Consider the following 20,071-nt stretch of genomic DNA (forward strand, 5'->3'; position numbering starts at 1 on the left):
TAACCATAATCCCTCCCCTAAAAATATATGTAAAGTCATTTTTATTTCATTGTTTATTTAACCTGTTGGTGGGGTGTGAGTGTGACTGGGGTGGGTTTATTTCTCAATGTATCGGCTTTCTTCATGTATCATACAATTCCGGTATTCTTATACAAACTAACTAAATCTCGGGGGTCCGGGTCAAAGTTTCCGGGGGGGAGGGGCAAATTTTTTTATAATCTTTACTATTTTGATTTATCATACAATTCCAGTATTCCTATACAAACTATCCAGGTCAAAGTTTCCGGGGGGCCTTTTTTTATAATCTTTACTATTTTGATTCAACAATTGTACAAAATTTGAGGATCCCACCAATCCGCTCATGTAAACGCAAATGATATATACTCGTCAGGATAGAACGAGAGTCCAGTACACGAGCAAAACATTCCTTATTCTTGAATAAAATATTCGTCCAAAAAGAAAATTTATATATATATCATATAAAATCAATTCCATTCTTAAAAAGATGAAAATATAGTCTCCAGATAATGTTGTTGCGTTTATTGCAATATCAATACCACTTATTCTCCAAAGGTAAATTTACAAATGTCGACGGGTGCCATCGTTTTCGCTATTGGATATACCAACTATTTCTCCGGGGATAAGCAAGCATTTAATCAATGTGGCACTTTAATCATCCCTGGCTTTCTGCTTGTTACATACAGGTTGTATTCATTATTGATGGATACATCTAAATCCTTCAGTAATTTAGCGGTTTCTTGACTAAAGCATCGAATTATAACATCAAAAAAAGGTTGAATATAATAGAGTCTAATCAAGCTAATCAAACATCAGAGAGGTTGAATATAATCTAAGAAATGGAGAGAAAATCGAAGTGATGGGCAAAGATAGAGAGATGGGTTAATGCACACTAGAACCATCAGAAGTCCCATACCGGCGGGTTTTAATGTATCCCCTGTGATTTACACATGTGTTAAGGTTTAGAGTGTATATAGCGATCTATTCCAATCAGAATAAATCACTCGCTCGTGTATGGCGCCCTCCGCGGTATAGAATATCCTCACAGTCTAAAGTAATACTACACCCAGAACCTACTGTAGGCTCAACAATCAATGCATATATTATCTAGTTATAACAAAAATCTCCGCGCTGCTTTTTTGAGAAGTAAATAGTTACAAATAACGCCTGTGCCGCGGTAGTTGTGACAAACCGGGTTTTCAAGAAGGAAAATCTGTTGCGTTGGTAACGCGCTTGGAGAATGAAATCACGCGAGACAAGAATAGTATCATCAACCTAGCGGCGTCTGTGCGTACTTTATGCGATATGGAGGTTTGGAATGTTCCTCCTTAAGAGAAATCATCGAACGTTGCACCGATATCTAATAACTGTTTATTCTGGAAACTTTCAACTGCACGGGCGGGGCCACCGGCTGAAGTGCACGTGCGTCGGAACCCCAAGGAATCTGTATTCACTCGTATGAAACACTGGGGTAAGTATATGTGTGGAGCCGGTGTGAATGATTGCAGTAGTATGTAGGGTGTGTTTGAAGGTCGAGGTAATATAAATGTGAGCAGGATATACAATCAATCACATCTCTCCGTCTCACGCCCTGTGGAGTAACAAGATGCAAAAACTGAGCGATGTGACAGGGATCCATGGTAACGGTTTTATTAATAATGTTGGATTCTTTCTCTCACATTACGTAATGTACAAGATATGAAAATAAAAATAGGACCCGTCTAGTGATTATTTGGTATACTCATCTTGGGGGAGGGGGAGGCGAGTGGAGTCTCGTTCTTTTGATGGTGTAGATTGAGCTAATATGCCGGTCTTTGACGGGCACATGTTGTAGAGTAAGCCAGATGCATCTCAAACCTAATCACTATGTTAATGACCGTTGAGGCTTCGTGTGAATCCATGTACATGTTGCCGGTAGGTGAATGGCTCCATATCCAGAAGTTTTATCTTTCTTTTCGTTATAGAGGGGACCGCCGTGGTCGCTACTGATTATCTATATGGACACAGTGTGTTTGTTTTTGATGACGAATTTAAGAATTGAACTAGACTCGATTCTCTGGTTGTTTGCAGTCTGTGGACGTGTGATTCTAACTGTAGTGTTTTGTTGATAACGCTGCCCAGTGTATTATAAATGGAGCATCAAACCCCGCACTGTCACTCAGGGATTTATCTTCGTTGTCATACGTCCATACCGGTAAATAGGTCAATTCTCCAACACCAAAAAAAAAGAAGTTTTATGAGGAAAGAAGGGGGATGGGGTTAATTTCTGTATCATTGAACAATGTACAAAATATTCCATCGATTCTGAGAGAGATATGATAATTTTCAATACAGATAAAAATAACATTTAGTTCTTTTCCAAGCGCTATATATGCATAGATCTTCCGTCAGGTTTTTATCTGCTCTCCTTGTATCAAGCTGTTGTCGTTAAATATAATGGATACAAGGAAAATGAATAAGTAAATTATCATAATCAATATAACTGTCTAGTAGCTAATGTCAACTTATTAACTCTCTCTCTCTCTCTCTCTCTCTCTCTCCTCTCTCTCTCTCTCTCTCTCTCTCTCTCTCTCTCTCTCTCTCTCTCTCTCTCTCTCGTTAATGTACACAAGTATCAACATGACTGTATGACATTCCCATTTATATAAAACTGCACAACTTGTTCTTCAATGACATGTTCTAAGTTGAAAGAAATCAACAGAGTTTATGCATTTGGTATTTTAGTACAAACTATTTTCCTTACATAACTGTATTCATTACAAATCCTGTAACGTAACTCGTCTCAAACTTCTAAATTGCATTATTTACCCTTGTGTGTGTGATAAAACAGCTGGGGGGGGGGGGGGGGGTAATAAACATTCACACCACGGATACGCGCGCACACTTGGCATGCTCACTCGCTCAGCCGACTGTAAAGCCCTTCAGTTATATAACACGTGTAAATATTATAATAATTTTTCGTGTTGTTTTTTGGAAGCAATTTGTGAATTATGACACATGTTAAACGTCGTATAATTATCGACTCAAACTCGGCTTCACACTTAGCTTCATAAATATCATGTTGGGTGTCTACATGCTCATCAGTATATCGATTCAGGTAGGAATGATACATACATGTGGACGGAACATGTTTATTGTATAAAACATTCAAAAGGGTCAGAGGCAAGTTCGTACAACTTATACTTGAAAACTAATTTAAGTAATACATTTACCATGCTCCCCTATGTACAGGACTCATCATAATCTATAATCAATCAACACGTGTAACACAGGGTTATGGGCAGAGTACATTTATTTTAACGCTTATTGATTCATGTTGTTTTGTATTTAGAAAATTCATTTTTAATATCTATTTTCAATAATTTATCATGTGATCAATTTGTTCTAACAGAGAGAGAGAGAGAGAGAGAGAGAGAGGGGGGGATAGTAATACAATTGAGTTTTTTAAAATATGAAAATAATTTTTATCAATCATTTTCTCTATTTTTTCAGCACCCACGTGAGAAGATTTCGATACAAGGGATAGGCTTATTTATGTTTTGGTGTAAGTATTTAACTAATCATTGAGAGAGAGATGGTGTAGCTCTCCAGTCTATATAAGCCACGAGTTATGTTGACCTAAGATTACTTGCTCACATATAACATTAATAGTGTTTACCCATCTGTTCCTCGCAGATTATACTATGTACCCGGCCAGCTTATCGGTGCTTTACTGGATTTTACGAGCCTCGATATATTCTGTCCGTAAACAGCATTGAATCGACACAACAAAAGGGGCGGCTCTATCTTATCCCTCAAAGATAATTTTGCTGAATGAAATCATTGTCGATGATTATATCTTCGTTACACGATAAATTACCTCAAGGCAAAAACGATGTAATACACTCGCTTGAACAAGATATTAACAACCCATATTCATAAAGTTATAAAGAATGACATAAAATGAAGATTTTACAGGGCTTCTTTTTCTTTAAAGTACGTTTTATTTGAAGTCCGCGAAAATCATGTTAGTGAAACAAAACCTGGTCCTTTGGTCCCTGTTTGTTTTAAAGGATGGCCCGAGGACTGAATTTAATCACTGTTTTTCAAGTTCTTTTCTGTCTGTTCAGGAATGCGTGCTTTTGTCACTGTTACATAGCATTCGCCCTCTACGCCATTTTAAGACTGGATTAAGGATAACACCTATGTATTCGTTTTCGAAAATACCACAGAAATCTTTAATAATTTTCTTGCTTCCGAACACCGCTTGTCTTTGTATTTTGCTGCTATTTCCCAATCGATAATTTCACTCATACAATACACGTGTCTGATGAAGATTCGATAATAAATGCAAGGATATGGTAGAGGTATATAACATCTGTGACGCTCTCGTTTCGTCTAAAAGACTGTGCTGTAGCGACTAAATAAATTAATCAAGCTGTTATTTGTTACTGTATAGACCCATTCAACGCCGGATTGTAATTATACAAGAATTTGCATGTCAAAGGCCAGTTACGGGACCTAGCGCAGTAGGACACATGGCAAATGTTATTATTGTGCTTAAGATAACATGATAATTAGCTGTAACAATCATCGATAATTCACTCAAAATTAGTCAATGGATTTTTTTTTACCTATCGATCGCATTGCCGACCACGTGTATGTAACGCAACATTTCATTGGTTGCCCGTCTGGAAAAGGAATTCTGAAACACCGGGCTATATTTGACAACTAAGCTTTGCAGTAGTATGTGTAAATTCAGCGTTAAATGGACAGTGTTTTCCCTTAAATCTACGACAAGGACACATATGGCCGACTGTAATCACAGAGTGAATGTGAGCTGTGGCGTGATGGATCATATATTTATCGAGCGAGCTGTGTAAAAGATCTGGTGTTTATAAAGGTATACAATGTGACATTCCAAGGATATCTCAGGTGTGTTTACATCCGCTGGACACAGTGAATGATGGATAATATAGGTAAAGGCGCCGGGCTAGGGTCCCACACCGAGGGGGCATTCGAGAGATTTTTGACAGCCGCCATTGCCACAATAATAACTATTATGTTTTCATGGAGGTTGCTAGAAGAGCAACAGGACCAAGTTGACAATGGCCGACCTACAAAATTCAGACCACAACAAATAATCAATCCGACGAAAAAAACCGATAAAAATGATGAATGTGACAAACACAATAAAGCTATTGTGGGTAATTCTACCTCGATGAGCCCCTCTGCCGAAGTGTCGGGCATATCGGGTTCGGACGACGGTACATCAAAACTCGCCACATCTGAAGGCTCGGGGCCAGAATATTACTGTGTTTCAGATGATGACGACGATAGTCCTACCTGGGCCAATTACAGCTGGGAAGACGACATGTATGGCGGCATACACACCCGTAGGACAGCTAGAGACTTTATCTCGTCAGCCAAAACCTTGAAGGACAGTGACAAAAACTCATCGCCGGAGAACAGTGATATTTCACCGCCGCTGTCAAGTCAACTGCTGGAGGAAATGTATGTAAATAGTGAATACAGAAGCGCCGTAGAGGAAGCAGATAGTTCTATGCAATTTAGTGACAGCAGTGATGATGAGGACGATGATGAAGAAGAAGAGGAGGGGAGAGATGAGGGTGAATTTTGTTTCCCGCCTGCAGATGAAAACCAGGTGTACTGTCCCCAACCATTGGCTCCCATCATTGAGGAAGATTCCGACGATGAATATGATGACACTGATGAAAGTGAAACCGAAAGTGAATATGTGAGGAACCACAAAGTCTCTGACGGTTTGAGTGAGGAAAACTTCATGGATGTAAAAGACTCGTCTAACGAAGAAGTTGTTGAACGCATTCTCGATAATAGCGAACAGCCATTTGACAGGGATTTAGCAACAGTGACAGAGGCAGAAAAACAGCAGGAGGGGAATTTAAATGTTAACGAGATTGAAACTAAAGAATGTGGGGAACTTGATTCAAAGTCGGATATAATTACCGTTAACAATCGCCCCGAAAATCTGACATACTTTGATTCAGACGAAGCGGAAATTATGTGCAATTCACCTGTGCGAACATGTGCAATTGACGATGACGAGAATCTCTCTGATGAGTCGTGTAGTACTTGTAGTAGTAGCGCCTCGGTACTGACAGTCGTGAGTGTCAACACGTGGGAAATTAACAAAGCGAAAGAGAAACTAGATAGCCAGCCCTCTGGGCAAGCGTGCTCTACAATGCCCGAATGTGAAAAGGTCAAAGACCCTACCAACCAAAGCCTGCTAGCATTCATACACAATACTGAAAACACTCCAGACGACAGCTGCAAAGCTGACTTAACACTACCCCGCAAAACAGCCAACCTCACAGATGACCGAGATTTAAATGTACAAGTACAAAAAGATTTAGAAGTGACCATTCCTGTGGATTTGCATACAACAAACGAAAAGCAAAGAACTGCAAGTGATTTGGATTATGATGAATTCGTGAAATCTATCAATGATCAAAGTGAAATTCGCGGAGATGATGAAGGGAACAAAATCAAAGAAAACGGACGATTAAGCCCCATATTCGCGGAGGAAACTCGGAATAGCTTGGCATATGACAGTAGATTTGACGACGATGTCCAGCCGCGAGAGTACAACCCGTTCGAGGACGATTTCTGTGATTTCAGCGAGGACAGCGATGATAGCGACTCGTTCTTTATGGTGGTCGGCAATAACGGGCATCTCAGGAACTTTGAAACTGTGAACAATTTAAACATTGCCGGGCTCTCACAGCCGTGTGAAGACTTGAGGACTCTTATGCACAGCCCTAATCAGTCATTGGTGTTCACTAGAACCGAGGATATCAGCATAGAGCACAGGAGTAGGTATTTCACCCGGGAACGAAATGCCGACACTGAAAACAGTGCCGAGTACTTGAACAATATCAACGAAATAGATTTAGTCATTCGCGAGTCAAACGAAGTGGTGAGCGATTGTCTGGTGATTTCGGAGAGTCCTTATCCTCCAGCAGACGACAGAGAAACAACAACGGATACAGCGACCATAATTGGTGGACGCTCCGAGGAGGACATTATTGCTATAGACGAGAAAACACGTCTTCTTAACGAAGCCAATACAGCCTCAACCAAGATCGATTTTACTCAGCTAGATAATCCATCAGCTGTCCAAACAGAAAGCATTCTATCATACACTACAGCAAGTTTAGATAAAGTTGATGAGGACCCAGAGAGAAGTCGTGACAAGAATTTAATACAGCGTGCTGATGAAGGAGATGAGATCAGTGAAGGCGAGGAGGGTACCCCAGCGTGTGATGGACAGAGTTTACACATATCAGAGGAGGACCTTGTCCTCGAGACAGAGTGCACAGCACAACAAGACGAGCTTTTAAATGACCAACAAGAAAATAAACTACACGAACAACACAGGGAAGAAATAGCAGATAAAACAAACAATTCTAATGACACCGTAGCTGTTGTTGATACTTTGCCAAATTCAAATATAAATGTGTCCACACGTACTTATCCTAACGTAACACAGACCCTAGAGATTAAATCGGAATTAAACGCTGGATCCCTCACAGACGACCTAAAACAAAGTCCGACTGATCCTTGCAGTATCGAGGATGAGAAGGTCTTAGACGCGAATAGTAATGTACGGGACCTACTTCACATCGAAGAGGAGGCGGGATATTGTGATAACTCCCATTCTGTGGAGGAAATAATTCCTAAATCGGATAGTAAAAGTGTAGAGACGACATTGAACACTATTGATTCTGGTGTTGGGGAATCCGATTTGGAAATGATGAAACGTTCTAAGCCAATTGATCAAGCCGTGTATGATCAAAACCTAGAAATCTGGAACAAATATTTAGACAAGTCAGCCCCTAGTCGAGTTGCTCGAACCCCTTTACAAAAACCGTCGTCATTTCGCCGAGATGCAAAGGGCGTGAAAGCAAAACTAACTAAACACGTTCCAAAGAGGAGACCCCCCTCTGTGTACGAGTCGGTACTTCTAAATCCGGTGTCAGAGCCCGATAGGAAGACCTTTGTTTTCGAGTTACCAAAAAATGTACCTCTTTCCAGACAAAAAATATTTGCCATGAGACACAAATTTTTAAGTCAAGAAAGCTTGGCACCAAGTCCTATGCAAGACAAGTTCGCTTCTCACAAAGCCTCGCTTTCATCCCTCCCACGAACGGGGCGCTACAAAAAACGCGAATTGTCCTCATCGCGCAATTCTCTGAGAAACTCTAGCATCGAAAGGATAGATCACATTAGTAGCTTATATTCATCTCGTGTTTCATGTGACGAGTCGTTTGAAAAACGAGAACTACATTCCCTGCATGAAAACTGCATGTTCTCACCTGCAATACATGAAGAAATTCTTAACACCACAGAATCCATAGACAATTTAGATGGTAGTTTTTCAATGAGTGGGTCTGATATGATGCGCTACAGCTCAATGGCATCTCTGGTAGAAACTGATATAGATACTGGCGAAACAACTGAGACACTCTTTGTTTACCCTGATTCTGATGTTGACTATGACTTTGATTTTCAGAGTTCCATCAAAAGAGCACACAGTATGAGTGAACTGGGTGCCAAAAAGCAGACGAAAAAGACGTCACGTGGTCGTTTCGCAGATAAAAATGTCGCCAAGTCAAAGAGTCTCCAGACCCTGGAAACAAACATAGATGACGTGTTTACAGCGAAAGGCGAGGGAAACCTCGCGCGTGTACCTTCTGTTCATGAACTACGGGTGTCGAAATCTCTACAAAAACTCAATGTGCCGGACTGGTTTAAGAATTCTAGTTTTTCGCGTAGTGGAAGTACATTTAGTTTATATGGATCCCAACAAAGACGGGACTCTACTTCTACCATGTCATCAATAGGCTACCCTCCCAGCATCTCCTCGTCCGCTTGCCAGTCTCCTTTACAACAAAACCCTGTCGTCATAAGAACTCGAGTAACGCCCCCTAGTGCCAAATTCTTCCGCGGTCCTAAGCTACCAATGACTCCCGAAAAAGCCCCCATATCTCCAGCTAGTATATCTTTACCAAGTGACAAATTTAGAAACAAAGAAAAGCCAAAAGAGCTAATGCCCATACCTATAGTGCCTTTCTCACAGTTACGACTTATGTTTGAAAAGAGCACGGACTCAAGGGCAGCCGACCCTGCTCCGGTGAAACCTACTGTCAATGCCCCTGTTAACGCCCCCTCTGCAACTTCACCTACTAGGCCTAAACATATCCCAGTAACAGAGACAAAGGTACCGCCATCTATACTCAAAAAGACAACGCCGATCTCGCCGACGATTGAAGACAGGTCTCCAATGCAGCTTACAGAACATTTCTCAAACGGCGAGCTCAACCATGAGCCATATAAACAACGCAAGCCTCCTGGGGCGGACCAGGCTGTCCCCAAACCGCAGACCGTCGACAAAGAAAGAATCCAGAAGGAGGAAGTTACGCCACAGAGGGAGATCCCGGACGGTTCGATTCCTCGTGGTGTGCAGCCAAAGAACGCTAGCAACAAGCCTGCGATGGTCGCCCGCCCCACGCCTGCGCTTAGACAACCCAAACCAGCTGTAGCTGAGTCCGCCCAGAGTAGAAAAGGTGAGAGAGAAAGTACTGATATTAAGACCATACATCTCTTGACATTTGTGTATTAATCATTGATATTTGTGTATGTGAATTTTCATGCGGCTTTCATGTTTTGGTCATTCTGACCCGCTTCGTTGGACAGGTATGGTACTTTTATTGCTTTGACGTAGATCTACATGTGTGTTATACCTTAACGAGATGTTTACAAGTCATTTATCATGAATATTTTTGTATATTTCAGAGACTACAGTTTGAAACTGGTGGATCATATAGTTGTGTTTCGCAAAGCAATGTTTACTTGTGTACCATTGCTAGTTTACCGACATCGGGCCATAAATCGGATCTGACTGCGACTCAGAGGACATCTACATCCGTGTTCATGTTTTGTGCAGGGTTTCTATGAACATTGTGCACTGGATTTGTTCAAATACTACACAACACATGTTGTTCATGACTCACTCCAAATGGAAACAAAAGGAGGGTTTTCCTCCTCTCCTAGTCCTTGTGTCAGACGTTTATGGTGTTATCCCATTTGAAAGGAAACTCCCTTTTGTGTTTTACCAGATTTGTTGTCTTTTTACGTTTTCTTTTTGTGGAATCTGTTCTGTGTGCTGACCTAGATTTAATCGTATCATTCTGCCTTTCTCGCTGGATCTTTAATTTGTTCAAAAGAAATGTTTTGACTCTGACACAAAGACCGATTATTATCCTATTTTGTTCAGAAGAATTCGGAATTTACTCCATTTAGTTGGGATAGAAAAAAATATTGATATCAAGGTTGGATTGCCTATTTAAAATACTTTTGGATAATCTGTCGAATAAATTGGTTGAAAGGTTGAAACAATTTTAGCAAGGTTTTTGTTTTTTGCCATATTGTACTATTTATTACATTTTACAAAACATATCTGTCCAATTATCTGCTATGTTTATGCCTGGCGGAAATTTTATTTGAAGACACATCTGTTGCTTTTATCAGCTTGTGAAGGTATACAGTTTTGTTACCTGTAATAAGACGGCTACCTGAGGATGGGGATGGCTCCCAGGTGTACCATTGTGTCTACCTGTGAGACGAAGCCTCAGCCTCAGTCAGCTGATTAATAAAAAAATCACCAGGTCGATCTCCTTTGACTGGAACAAGATTATTTTCTTTTGATTAATGGCGTTTGAAATTGCTTTTCCTTGGCCGCTCGCTTTTTTTTTTCTTTTCTGTATTGTGGCAGACAACAATTTTGTGAAAATAGCTGATATACGAGGCACTACAAGATAGGTATTTGATGTTGGCTTGTATACTGCACAGCTTTTGACATTGTGAAAAGGGAATTAGTTAAAGGGGGTTAAAAAGGGGGGTTTATTTTCACACTTAGCCCTGTACAGAAGAGGCAGCCCTAGTTTCGCGTCGATCTGTTTTTTATGGACGTATGTGGCCCCGGGGGGTTATGGTGTCTGGCGCTCACACTCTCCGTCATTGACCACGCCAGATCATAAGACGGGGAAACTGGTTATGAAAAGATACACAATGAATATATATATTTATTGTCAACTGTTGTTTTACATGTTTGTTTGTTTGTTTTAAATGTGTGAAAGAGAGAGGAAGAGGATGGTTTTGAATGTCTCGGAATTCTGTTCATTTTATTGTTTCTGAAAACACTGGCATTGAGAAGGGCAATCGATCCAATATAGCAAGTATTTTACGATATTTTATGAATTGTACATTATAAAATTGTAACTTTCTAAACTTTTTTATTGAATTTTACCAAAAAGTTATGTAAATTTCACACATTGTTAAGTTTTATAACTGAACAAAACTTAATAAAAAAGATTGTTTAACTTGATATTCCTCCTTTGTTAGAAATTCATGTGTCATTTCGTGAGAGATTTCACTCTGTTATTGCCACATGCAAGATACTAAATACTATATTTCAACGATATTGCTATGTTTTACAGTAACATTGTAACATTCAAAGCTAGATCATGTGCATATCGCCATTGAGTTCAGATCTTGAACACATTTGTAATGATGACACTTCTCATTTTCTTTATAAAAGTAAACCCACAAGGTAGAAGTAAGCCAAGCCATTTGGCTTTCTTGTCGCGCCACCTAAAGTCTTGTTCGGCAATGCTTCCTATGTAGCCAGAGGGAATCTTGTAATCAAACGGATATAAAACACAAAACATCTCTCTTTTTCCGTTTTATCTAGTTTACCAAAGACACTTTCGACAACAATCCACGAATCACGCTGATATTTACAAACATAAGCAGTAAAGTATGATTGTTTTTAAGTAAAATACAGCACATATCTTATATAAACAGATATTTTCTTCATATTACAGCTTATGAAGAAGCAGGGCTTAATCTATAGTGTTTATATCAGGTTTTGTTAAACACTAAAGCGGTTCTGACATCTCCTTGCTGACCCCTCAACTTGTTTGTAGGGTACCTTGCCACGGTCCGAGTCAGTCCTTTAGAACATACCCCTTCCTCTCCGGCACGCCTCGACTAAGTGCTGCTCTCCAGTTTTTGGAAGAAAGATAGGTCACCAATATCTCAAACACTGAAAAGAAACATTCACACGTGAGCTTTTTGATTAAATTGGCTATGATTTAAAAAATACATCTTTGGAGGTAAAGGTGAAAAACTTTATTGCAGATCAAACACATAGATAAAATATCACGCATTTCCTTATTAAAACATTTATAAATACGTTTTCTCCATCATGGTTTACTGAGCACAGTGTTAGTGGAGACCTTCCAGTAACTTATTTAGTGTGAAAATTTAATAGGTGTATAGATTCGCTGTATGTTTAATAATGTACGATCGAGTCCAGTTTATCTTCCATTAGTTGTATTGATTGCAAACTTACCGGTTTTTTATCGCATTACAGAACATCGAATTACATAAATTATGTAAGCGTATCAGTCAACGACGGTGTGATTTATACCTTGTAGTTACGTGATTTTCCGTGGATAACTGGATATATTCATCGTGACCACTGGGTCATTCGTGGACACCCGCCAAACTAGAAATCGGGTTTTTCTAGGAATCAAGGGGGCCTCTTTCTTTTCAGAATATTAGAATGATTCTATTCCATGATTCACAGTGCAGTAGTACACTTCTACATGTATAGCAATTACTATAGTAGTATTGGGGTATTTTCACTTCCATGCAGTTCACTAGGAATTACCCCCCCCCCCCCCGCCTTCCCCTGCAGACACGTCCATGTAGCATCGTAAGGGGGGCGGGGGTTCCTAAACAAGGCAACCCTTTTTCTTAAATTTACCTAAGGGAAATTAATTGAATTATCATGATGTTGGTCCCCACTTTATGAAGAGCATGTAAACTATTGAAGTGAAAATCAAGAAATCGGAGCTAAAGAAGGTACATGCGACCCCCCCCCCCCCATCACAATTAATATTTTTTTTTTTGCTTGTCGATAATATTTGGATGAATGGGTCCCCCAATCACAGATTAGGATTTTCACGATTTTCTAAAAAAAAAAAAAAAAATGAATGGGTCAAAAACGATGCTATGCACCTGCCCCGCAATCATATGATCTTCACATGATTTTCAACGTGTGTTATAAAGTTCCATGAAAATTGAATATCCATAAAAGATAACTCAAAGCCAAGTTATTATGAAAAATGAAAAACAAAACGAAAAATCATACAAACAGAAGCTAAGTTCGTTATTTCAATAATACAAAAACCGTATTACTCATACAAGTGTATATATGCTCTATATCAGTCCTGTAACAACGGATGCAATTTACAATAAAATAAAATAAATGTAAGAAACCATCTTCACTCTTTACGGCTGTGAATTGATTTGGACAGCTCCGGGATATGAAGATAACTAAGCTTACCCTGATTGATGGCGAGAATTTGCGAGAAATGAATCTGGTCTTTCCTCCTCATGTAGCGGTCTATTGGGAGACGGTAGGTGGGGATGTTGGCGGCGTCCGCTCTCTGTTTACTCAGGTTCTGTGGGACAGAAACAACAGGGGTAGGCCAAGAAGTCAATCCCGATCAAATAAAACCCAAATACCGTAACAAATTATAATGGCTGCATTTAATTTAGCTGGATTATTGAGCGATATGCATGTTAATTTTCAAGGTCTTCCTTGAGAACGACGATGAAGATGTGAGACAAGTGCGTGTTTATTCAAACAATGTAACGAACATGAAATTATCTTAAATGTTTCTGAGTCTTATCAAAGATAGAAAGCAACTTTGATAAAATTCTGACACAAGTGTTTGATGTTATTCCAATGTTTATTCTTCACAGTATGCTAATTCTTCTGGACAGCTGACGAAACAAGACTAGGAATGCCGGCTATGTGGGAACAAATCAAACGGTCGGAAAAGTTACTAACGGTGTGCTGCAAATAATCAAATATTTGCAAGCAATACGTAAACAGAATGCGCGTTGTTGATATGTATTGAATGAATTCTTGCATAAGGAGATTTAATACTAAATAACGATCAGCTCTAGGTTTAGTTTGGGACTTATATATACAATGTATATGTACTATCTATTCGAATAAAGTACCTGGTTTGGGAGTATTAATAATTGATCCACAATTCTGGTCTTATTAATATATCGCGTAAATAAAATTTTCTGATTTGGAATATTCTGAGGTAGACAACCTTTTCCGACCATTAAGTGAATTGATTTAGGCCGGACTGCTGGACCACTGGTTACTGACCAGTTGTGTCGTCAGATGAACGACTGCTCACCGACAGGAAGTTAGTTGCGGTCCCCCAGCATCCCCGTCAATTAAGGCGTTCACAAAGAGAATAAAACCGCCGTTTCCAGGGTTTTGGTGAGACTGGTCCTCGCGTCACCAATCGACTCATTGAGGCAATAAGATTTTATTGGTCTTTTGTTACAAATAAAGCCCGTCTTGGTTAATGAATACAAACCTGAGATCAAGAACCTTTGTATAACTACTGTATTTAAATTGTATTTATTTAACTGCTACAATGAAAATATTAATCATAACATTCACATATGAAAATTCTAATGGTAGAACATATGCTACCCCTACAGTCTCCGTTTGACACATCATTATATTATATACATCGATTAAATTGATTTTTAAAAATTCAAGAACAATAAGGTAAACCAGAGTTTCACTATAATAATCTGGTAGAGCATTGAAAACACGATGACATCTTTGGTTCCATTGCGGCAATTTGTAAAACATATTATGAGTAAACGCGGAATTAAATAAGACATTTGCGTGACAGAGACTAACGATTATTTTAACCCCTATTCTTTGTTTCTCGAATAGAGTCATTTTCTTCACAACATTTGATATTTACATAAAACTGCTCTTTATTTGCAAACTAAAACCACAAAAATATGTTAAGGTTCAAATATGCATTATTTACCAATTCAAGCTTTGACTCCATAGGTATCATCGAAACGACCACGCGAGGTTCATGTATTTGATGGTGTCTGACACGGTAATTGGTACTAAACAAAACAGTTCACAGTTCATACTGGGCAAACACGTGGTCAGGACGAGAGATACAGGGACCAAAGCATAAAGCGGCCCCATAAATCATTAATGAACTCCACATACACGCCAGTAGCACGTCAGATACATAGGTAAATATTGTGTGGTTAACAGAGCTCAGTTTTGTTTTTTAGAATCAATAAACTACCATCTTCTACCTTATATACATCAACATTTCCGATATTTACAACAATTAAAACGTCGACTATTTTGTCAGAAAATACAATTTAAAAAAGTTTGTGTGAGGATATAGTTATTCGACAAACAGCTTGATCGGCAGTTACGGATTTCGTTTGACACTTTTGATCCAATGTTGTCGCATGCTCCTATTTTATATTCTCGCGATTTGATGCCAAACGGTTTAATCGCGAAATTAAGTACTCAAATAAAATAAGGACCCACCTTAATCCACTATTTATCCACCTGAGACCCACCTTAATGTCACTCTCATCCACTATTTATCCACCCGAGACCTACCTGAGACCCACCTTAATGTCAATCTCATCCACTATTCCATCCACCGGACACCCACCTTAATGACCCTCTCATCCACTATTCCATCCACCTGAGACCCACCTTAATGACTCTTTCATCCACTATTCCATCCACCTGAGACCCACCTTAATGACCTTCTCATCCACTATTCCATCCACCTGAGACCCACCTTAATGACCCTCTCATCCACTATTCCATCCACCTGAGACCCACCTTAATGACCTTCTCATCCACTATTCCATCCACCTGAGACCCACCTTAATGACCCTCTCATCTACTATTCCATCCACCTGAGACCCACCTTAATGACAATCTCATCCACTATTCCATCCACCTGAGACCCACCTTAATGACCCTCTCATCTACTATTCCATCCACCTGAGACCCACCTTAATGACCTTCTCATCCACTATTCCATCCACCTGAGACCCACCTTAATGACCCTCTCATCTACTATTCCATCCACCTGCGACCCACCTTAATGACAATCTCATCCACTATTTATCCACCTGAGACCCACCTTAATGACACTTTCATCCACTATTCCACCTATAACATAGACTTTGTCTTTGTCTAATTCTTCTAACATATCAGTTGCATCAGGAGTGAGGTAGATGATGTCATTAGTGTCAAACAGCTCCAAAACTGGAACCTCTGTCATTTCCACCTAAAACAAAGAAAAGTTCAATCCCACCATTTTATCCATCTTGTTATCATTTTAATTAAATAAATGATTTAGTTGATGCATATTGCTGCTAAAAAATACATTGGCTTTTACTTCTTTTATCGTTTTTTCCAAAATTTATCTGAGAAATGCTCAGACAAGTTGAAATGTTTAATTAAAACAATATTTGGTTTCACAATATATGAAACAATATGAAACAATGGTCCTATTTTGTGTTGACTGCAGTAATTAAAGAAAAAACAACAGAATCTTCAAACACAATTTGCAGGAAGGGTCTGTTGCATAGATGTGTGTCATTTCTGAACATTTTGAAGTCATTTAAAACAACCAGGTTAATAAAACAGTAAGAATTTCAGAAAGAGAACACAATGTGTTCCTACTTGAGACACAAGATGTGAGTCACTTGAGGGATTCCTACATACATTCCAGGACAGACATAAACACTAGAGAGAACAGGGAGGTTTTTGAGTTCTTAATGCCGAATTGAAGGACAGCAGGTGAATAGGGAACACACAGAGAAAATAAAACAACAATTTACTGTAACACACATTTCTACAGATAATTGAAATCCAACCACAAAGCAGAAGCCAAGTTGTTCCTGAGAGGAAGATTTATGTAACCATTACTTGTTAAGCTCTAATCAACTCTCCATAAATAAATGAAACAATTACATTGCCATGCAAATTAGAAGCAGCCTGTTCTTAGATGTATATTCATTTGTACAAAATTAAGCATGTACATTTGGTATCATGGTAGAAATAATTTATTGGCAAGGAATAAGCTACGTAAGATTCATTTTTTTACTCATTATCTTTTAAATACTGATGTCTGACAGTATTGCAATAAATTTTTGGTGGGAGATCGATACTTTTTTCTTTCCTTTTGACACTGAAAAGTCTAATTACTTTGGCATCCTTGCACTAATCATTATTCTTTTCAACACAGTTACATATGCATGTGTTTAAACCAATTATACAGACCTCCTCCTATAAACCTAAGAATAGAAATGTCATACCTGATACTTCTCAAAACCATCAATCTTATGAATGCATTCCTGGTATAACTCTCCGTTTTTGTCAAATCCGGCAAAATAAACATGAGCTGGTGTGTCTGCCTTTTTGTTTACCCCGTACAATCGGCAAAGCTGCTGGGCCAGTTTATTCTTTTCCTTCCATTTAAATTATAAAGAATTTTTAAAAAACACACACAAATTGTCAGTTTGTAACAATAAACAATCTGTAACTTTCATACTATAAATTTTCAATTATTTCATATTCCAACATTATAATAAATAAATATAATGCCTAATACCTGTATAGGACTACCGGTATATATGGCTGTGCGGATTTCGTGAATTTCTATCCATAAAAACAAAATATGGAAAATACCGTACATATCACACTTGATCATTACAAAACTAAAGCTTCAAAGTGTCACCAGAATTCACCTTTGATGTCATAGTGTTTTCCATGCTCAGGTCAATGCAAATTCTTTGACCACAAATCATGGCCGCCTCGAGCTTAGACTTTATTTCTTCTCTCAACTCTTTCCTAGTAGGTTGAACCATAGCTTCCTCTGAATTTAAAGACAAACATATTCACTTTGACAGATGTGACAATGCTTGACAAGTATTTTAACTGCATTTGAAATTGTTTAAATCATTTTTTATTAAATCATAAATACTGAATACTGATGACAGAGCACAGTTTTCAAGCATATGTTATGATTTTAAAATATAATCATAATGGATAAATTATGTTATTTACTACTACAGTATAGAAAGTGTCAAAATACAAACTTTTCTCTTTCTTTGCCTTTTCTTTCATTTTCAGCTTTTGTAACTGTCTTTTTTCTTTCCTCATCTCTTTTTTTCTTTGCATGGCTAATTCTTGTTTTAATCTTTTTTTCTGTGATCTCTAACAGTATAAAAAAATCACAAGTTCATATTTTTAAATTAAATTGTTTTAATATTTGTTTCATATGAAATTACTGGTACATCAATATATCATGAAAGATCAATTTTTATCATACTTTCTGCATATAAACATTCAAAATAGCAGTAAATAAACATATTATTAACACAACAAGTACTGTAAACCAATTTTTATTCTTTTAATCGACGACTAATGTTCGCGACCTTGCCTTATCCAGACCTGTATTGTTATAAAAACTACAGACAAACAATTGGTTCGCGGCGAGAAATGTTCGCGACGAAAAGGCTCTCGCTAACCTCGCGAAAATTTCTCGCACGCCAATAAAAGTTGGTTTACAGTAAGTGCTAAACAATGAATTAAACTGATTCCTGGTGGTAGGGTCTAGAAATATATGTTTATGAATACATTTCATTTGCCTATATTTACAAACTTACAGTGATTAAACTACCACGGACATATATACTAGTATTAGTGCATACGTCCCTGAAACAATGGATCAGTGCTGAATTTCAATTCATGATGAGCTTATTTTTAATAATTTGAATTTATATACTATCTGGTTGGTATATTGCATAATTATATTTGCCCTTGAACATTAAAAGGTATACTTTATACCATACTAAATACTTTATCTTTAGGAAATACTTCATAGTCAGACTATAAGTGTTAATAAAAACACATCTATTGTATTTGGAATCAAGTTAAGTCGTTACCAACCCGACTCGCACCCAAACCAACTCGTACCCAAATATTTGAGTACGACTTCACTAGTCAACTCGTACCCACGGGAAAAATATATTTATACTAGGAAAATAAAATACAATAGTTTTCATTCATATGTTATGTTTTTTATTTATGTTTTATTTAACTTTAAATTAACTTTGCCTGTTGCCTAATCCATTTGATTACTCAAAAAAATATGTTTTAATTATAAAACAATATCTAATGTAGTGATTTACTTACCATTTTCTTGCAGGAAACACACCTCTCTCGAACCATGTTGATCTTCCAAAAGTGATGAAAATGTGTGTTTCTTCTTAATTATGAGCAGCATGTTTATTTTGTGCTGACAAACTCATTGGTTGATTGGTTGAACGGAATCACATAAAGCAATTAATTTTAATTTTAATTGATGATAGTAAGCCTGCTCATAATCATTCTTTGATCCGTCCGCATTCAAGTACAGAACTATAGTATACCAGATTTTTAAAACAAATTCTTTTAAATTTGTTATACAATTCGCATATTAATGTTATCGATAATATACAAAACATAACAACATACGAATAAAAGCCATTCATTTTATTTTCCTAGTATAAGTATATTTTTTCCCCGTGGGTACGAGTTGACTAGTGAAGTCGTACTCAAATATTTGGGTACGAGTTGGTTTGGGTGCGAGTCGGGTTGGGTACGACTTGACTGTAATTCTTGTATTTGTATTCATAAAGTTTGATTGAATGATTCTCACATACCGGTAACCGCTTCAGTTCAGTAGCCACTATTTTGTCAGGTGCGTCAGACTGGTCCCTCGTGACCCCAGTACAATCACTCGAGGACTTCACTTCCAAAGTGTCCAGGATTTCATCCTCAGATTTCTCTTTGATCGTAGTGGCTGGACTTTCATTCTTAGATTTGTCTTTGTATAGACTCACTGAGTCGTAATTTTGTGTTTCGTTCTCCTCAATATCACACATTGCACTAACTGTCCATCAGCGTTTTACAATCAAATTTCATATTTTCCTAAATTTGATGTGTTTCTCTATTTGTTTACATGTCATCCATGCGACTTTCATTTTAAATGATATTAGCCTATATCCGGTCTTCAAATTTTAGATAACCTGAACA

General features: G+C 38.1%; 2 protein-coding genes across 2 annotated transcripts; one reads left to right on the forward strand and one right to left on the reverse strand.

Moving 5' to 3' along the window:
* Positions 1 to 4,220: 4,220 nt before the first annotated feature.
* LOC128192398 (uncharacterized) lies at positions 4,221 to 11,425 on the forward strand. Its single transcript, XM_052865028.1, has 2 exons — positions 4,221 to 9,605; positions 9,835 to 11,425. Exons 1-2 carry the CDS (start codon positions 4,961 to 4,963, stop codon positions 9,846 to 9,848), a joined length of 4,659 nt encoding a protein of 1,552 aa, XP_052720988.1. The 5' UTR covers positions 4,221 to 4,960; the 3' UTR covers positions 9,849 to 11,425.
* A 344-nt stretch (positions 11,426 to 11,769) lies between these two features.
* Positions 11,770 to 20,023, reverse strand: LOC128192399 (tRNA methyltransferase 10 homolog B-like). The gene is made up of 7 exons (XM_052865029.1): positions 19,699 to 20,023; positions 18,091 to 18,208; positions 17,740 to 17,867; positions 17,308 to 17,460; positions 16,128 to 16,274; positions 13,454 to 13,571; positions 11,770 to 12,145 (listed from the first exon to the last, which is right to left on the reverse strand). The coding sequence occupies exons 1-7, from the start codon at positions 19,918 to 19,920 to the stop codon at positions 12,048 to 12,050; spliced, it is 984 nt and encodes a 327-aa protein (XP_052720989.1). The 5' UTR covers positions 19,921 to 20,023; the 3' UTR covers positions 11,770 to 12,047.
* Positions 20,024 to 20,071: the final 48 nt, after the last annotated feature.

The sequence above is a fragment of the Crassostrea angulata genome, chromosome 7 (genome assembly GCF_025612915.1).
Source record: "Crassostrea angulata isolate pt1a10 chromosome 7, ASM2561291v2, whole genome shotgun sequence".
Lineage (NCBI taxonomy): Eukaryota > Metazoa > Mollusca > Bivalvia > Ostreida > Ostreidae > Magallana > Magallana angulata.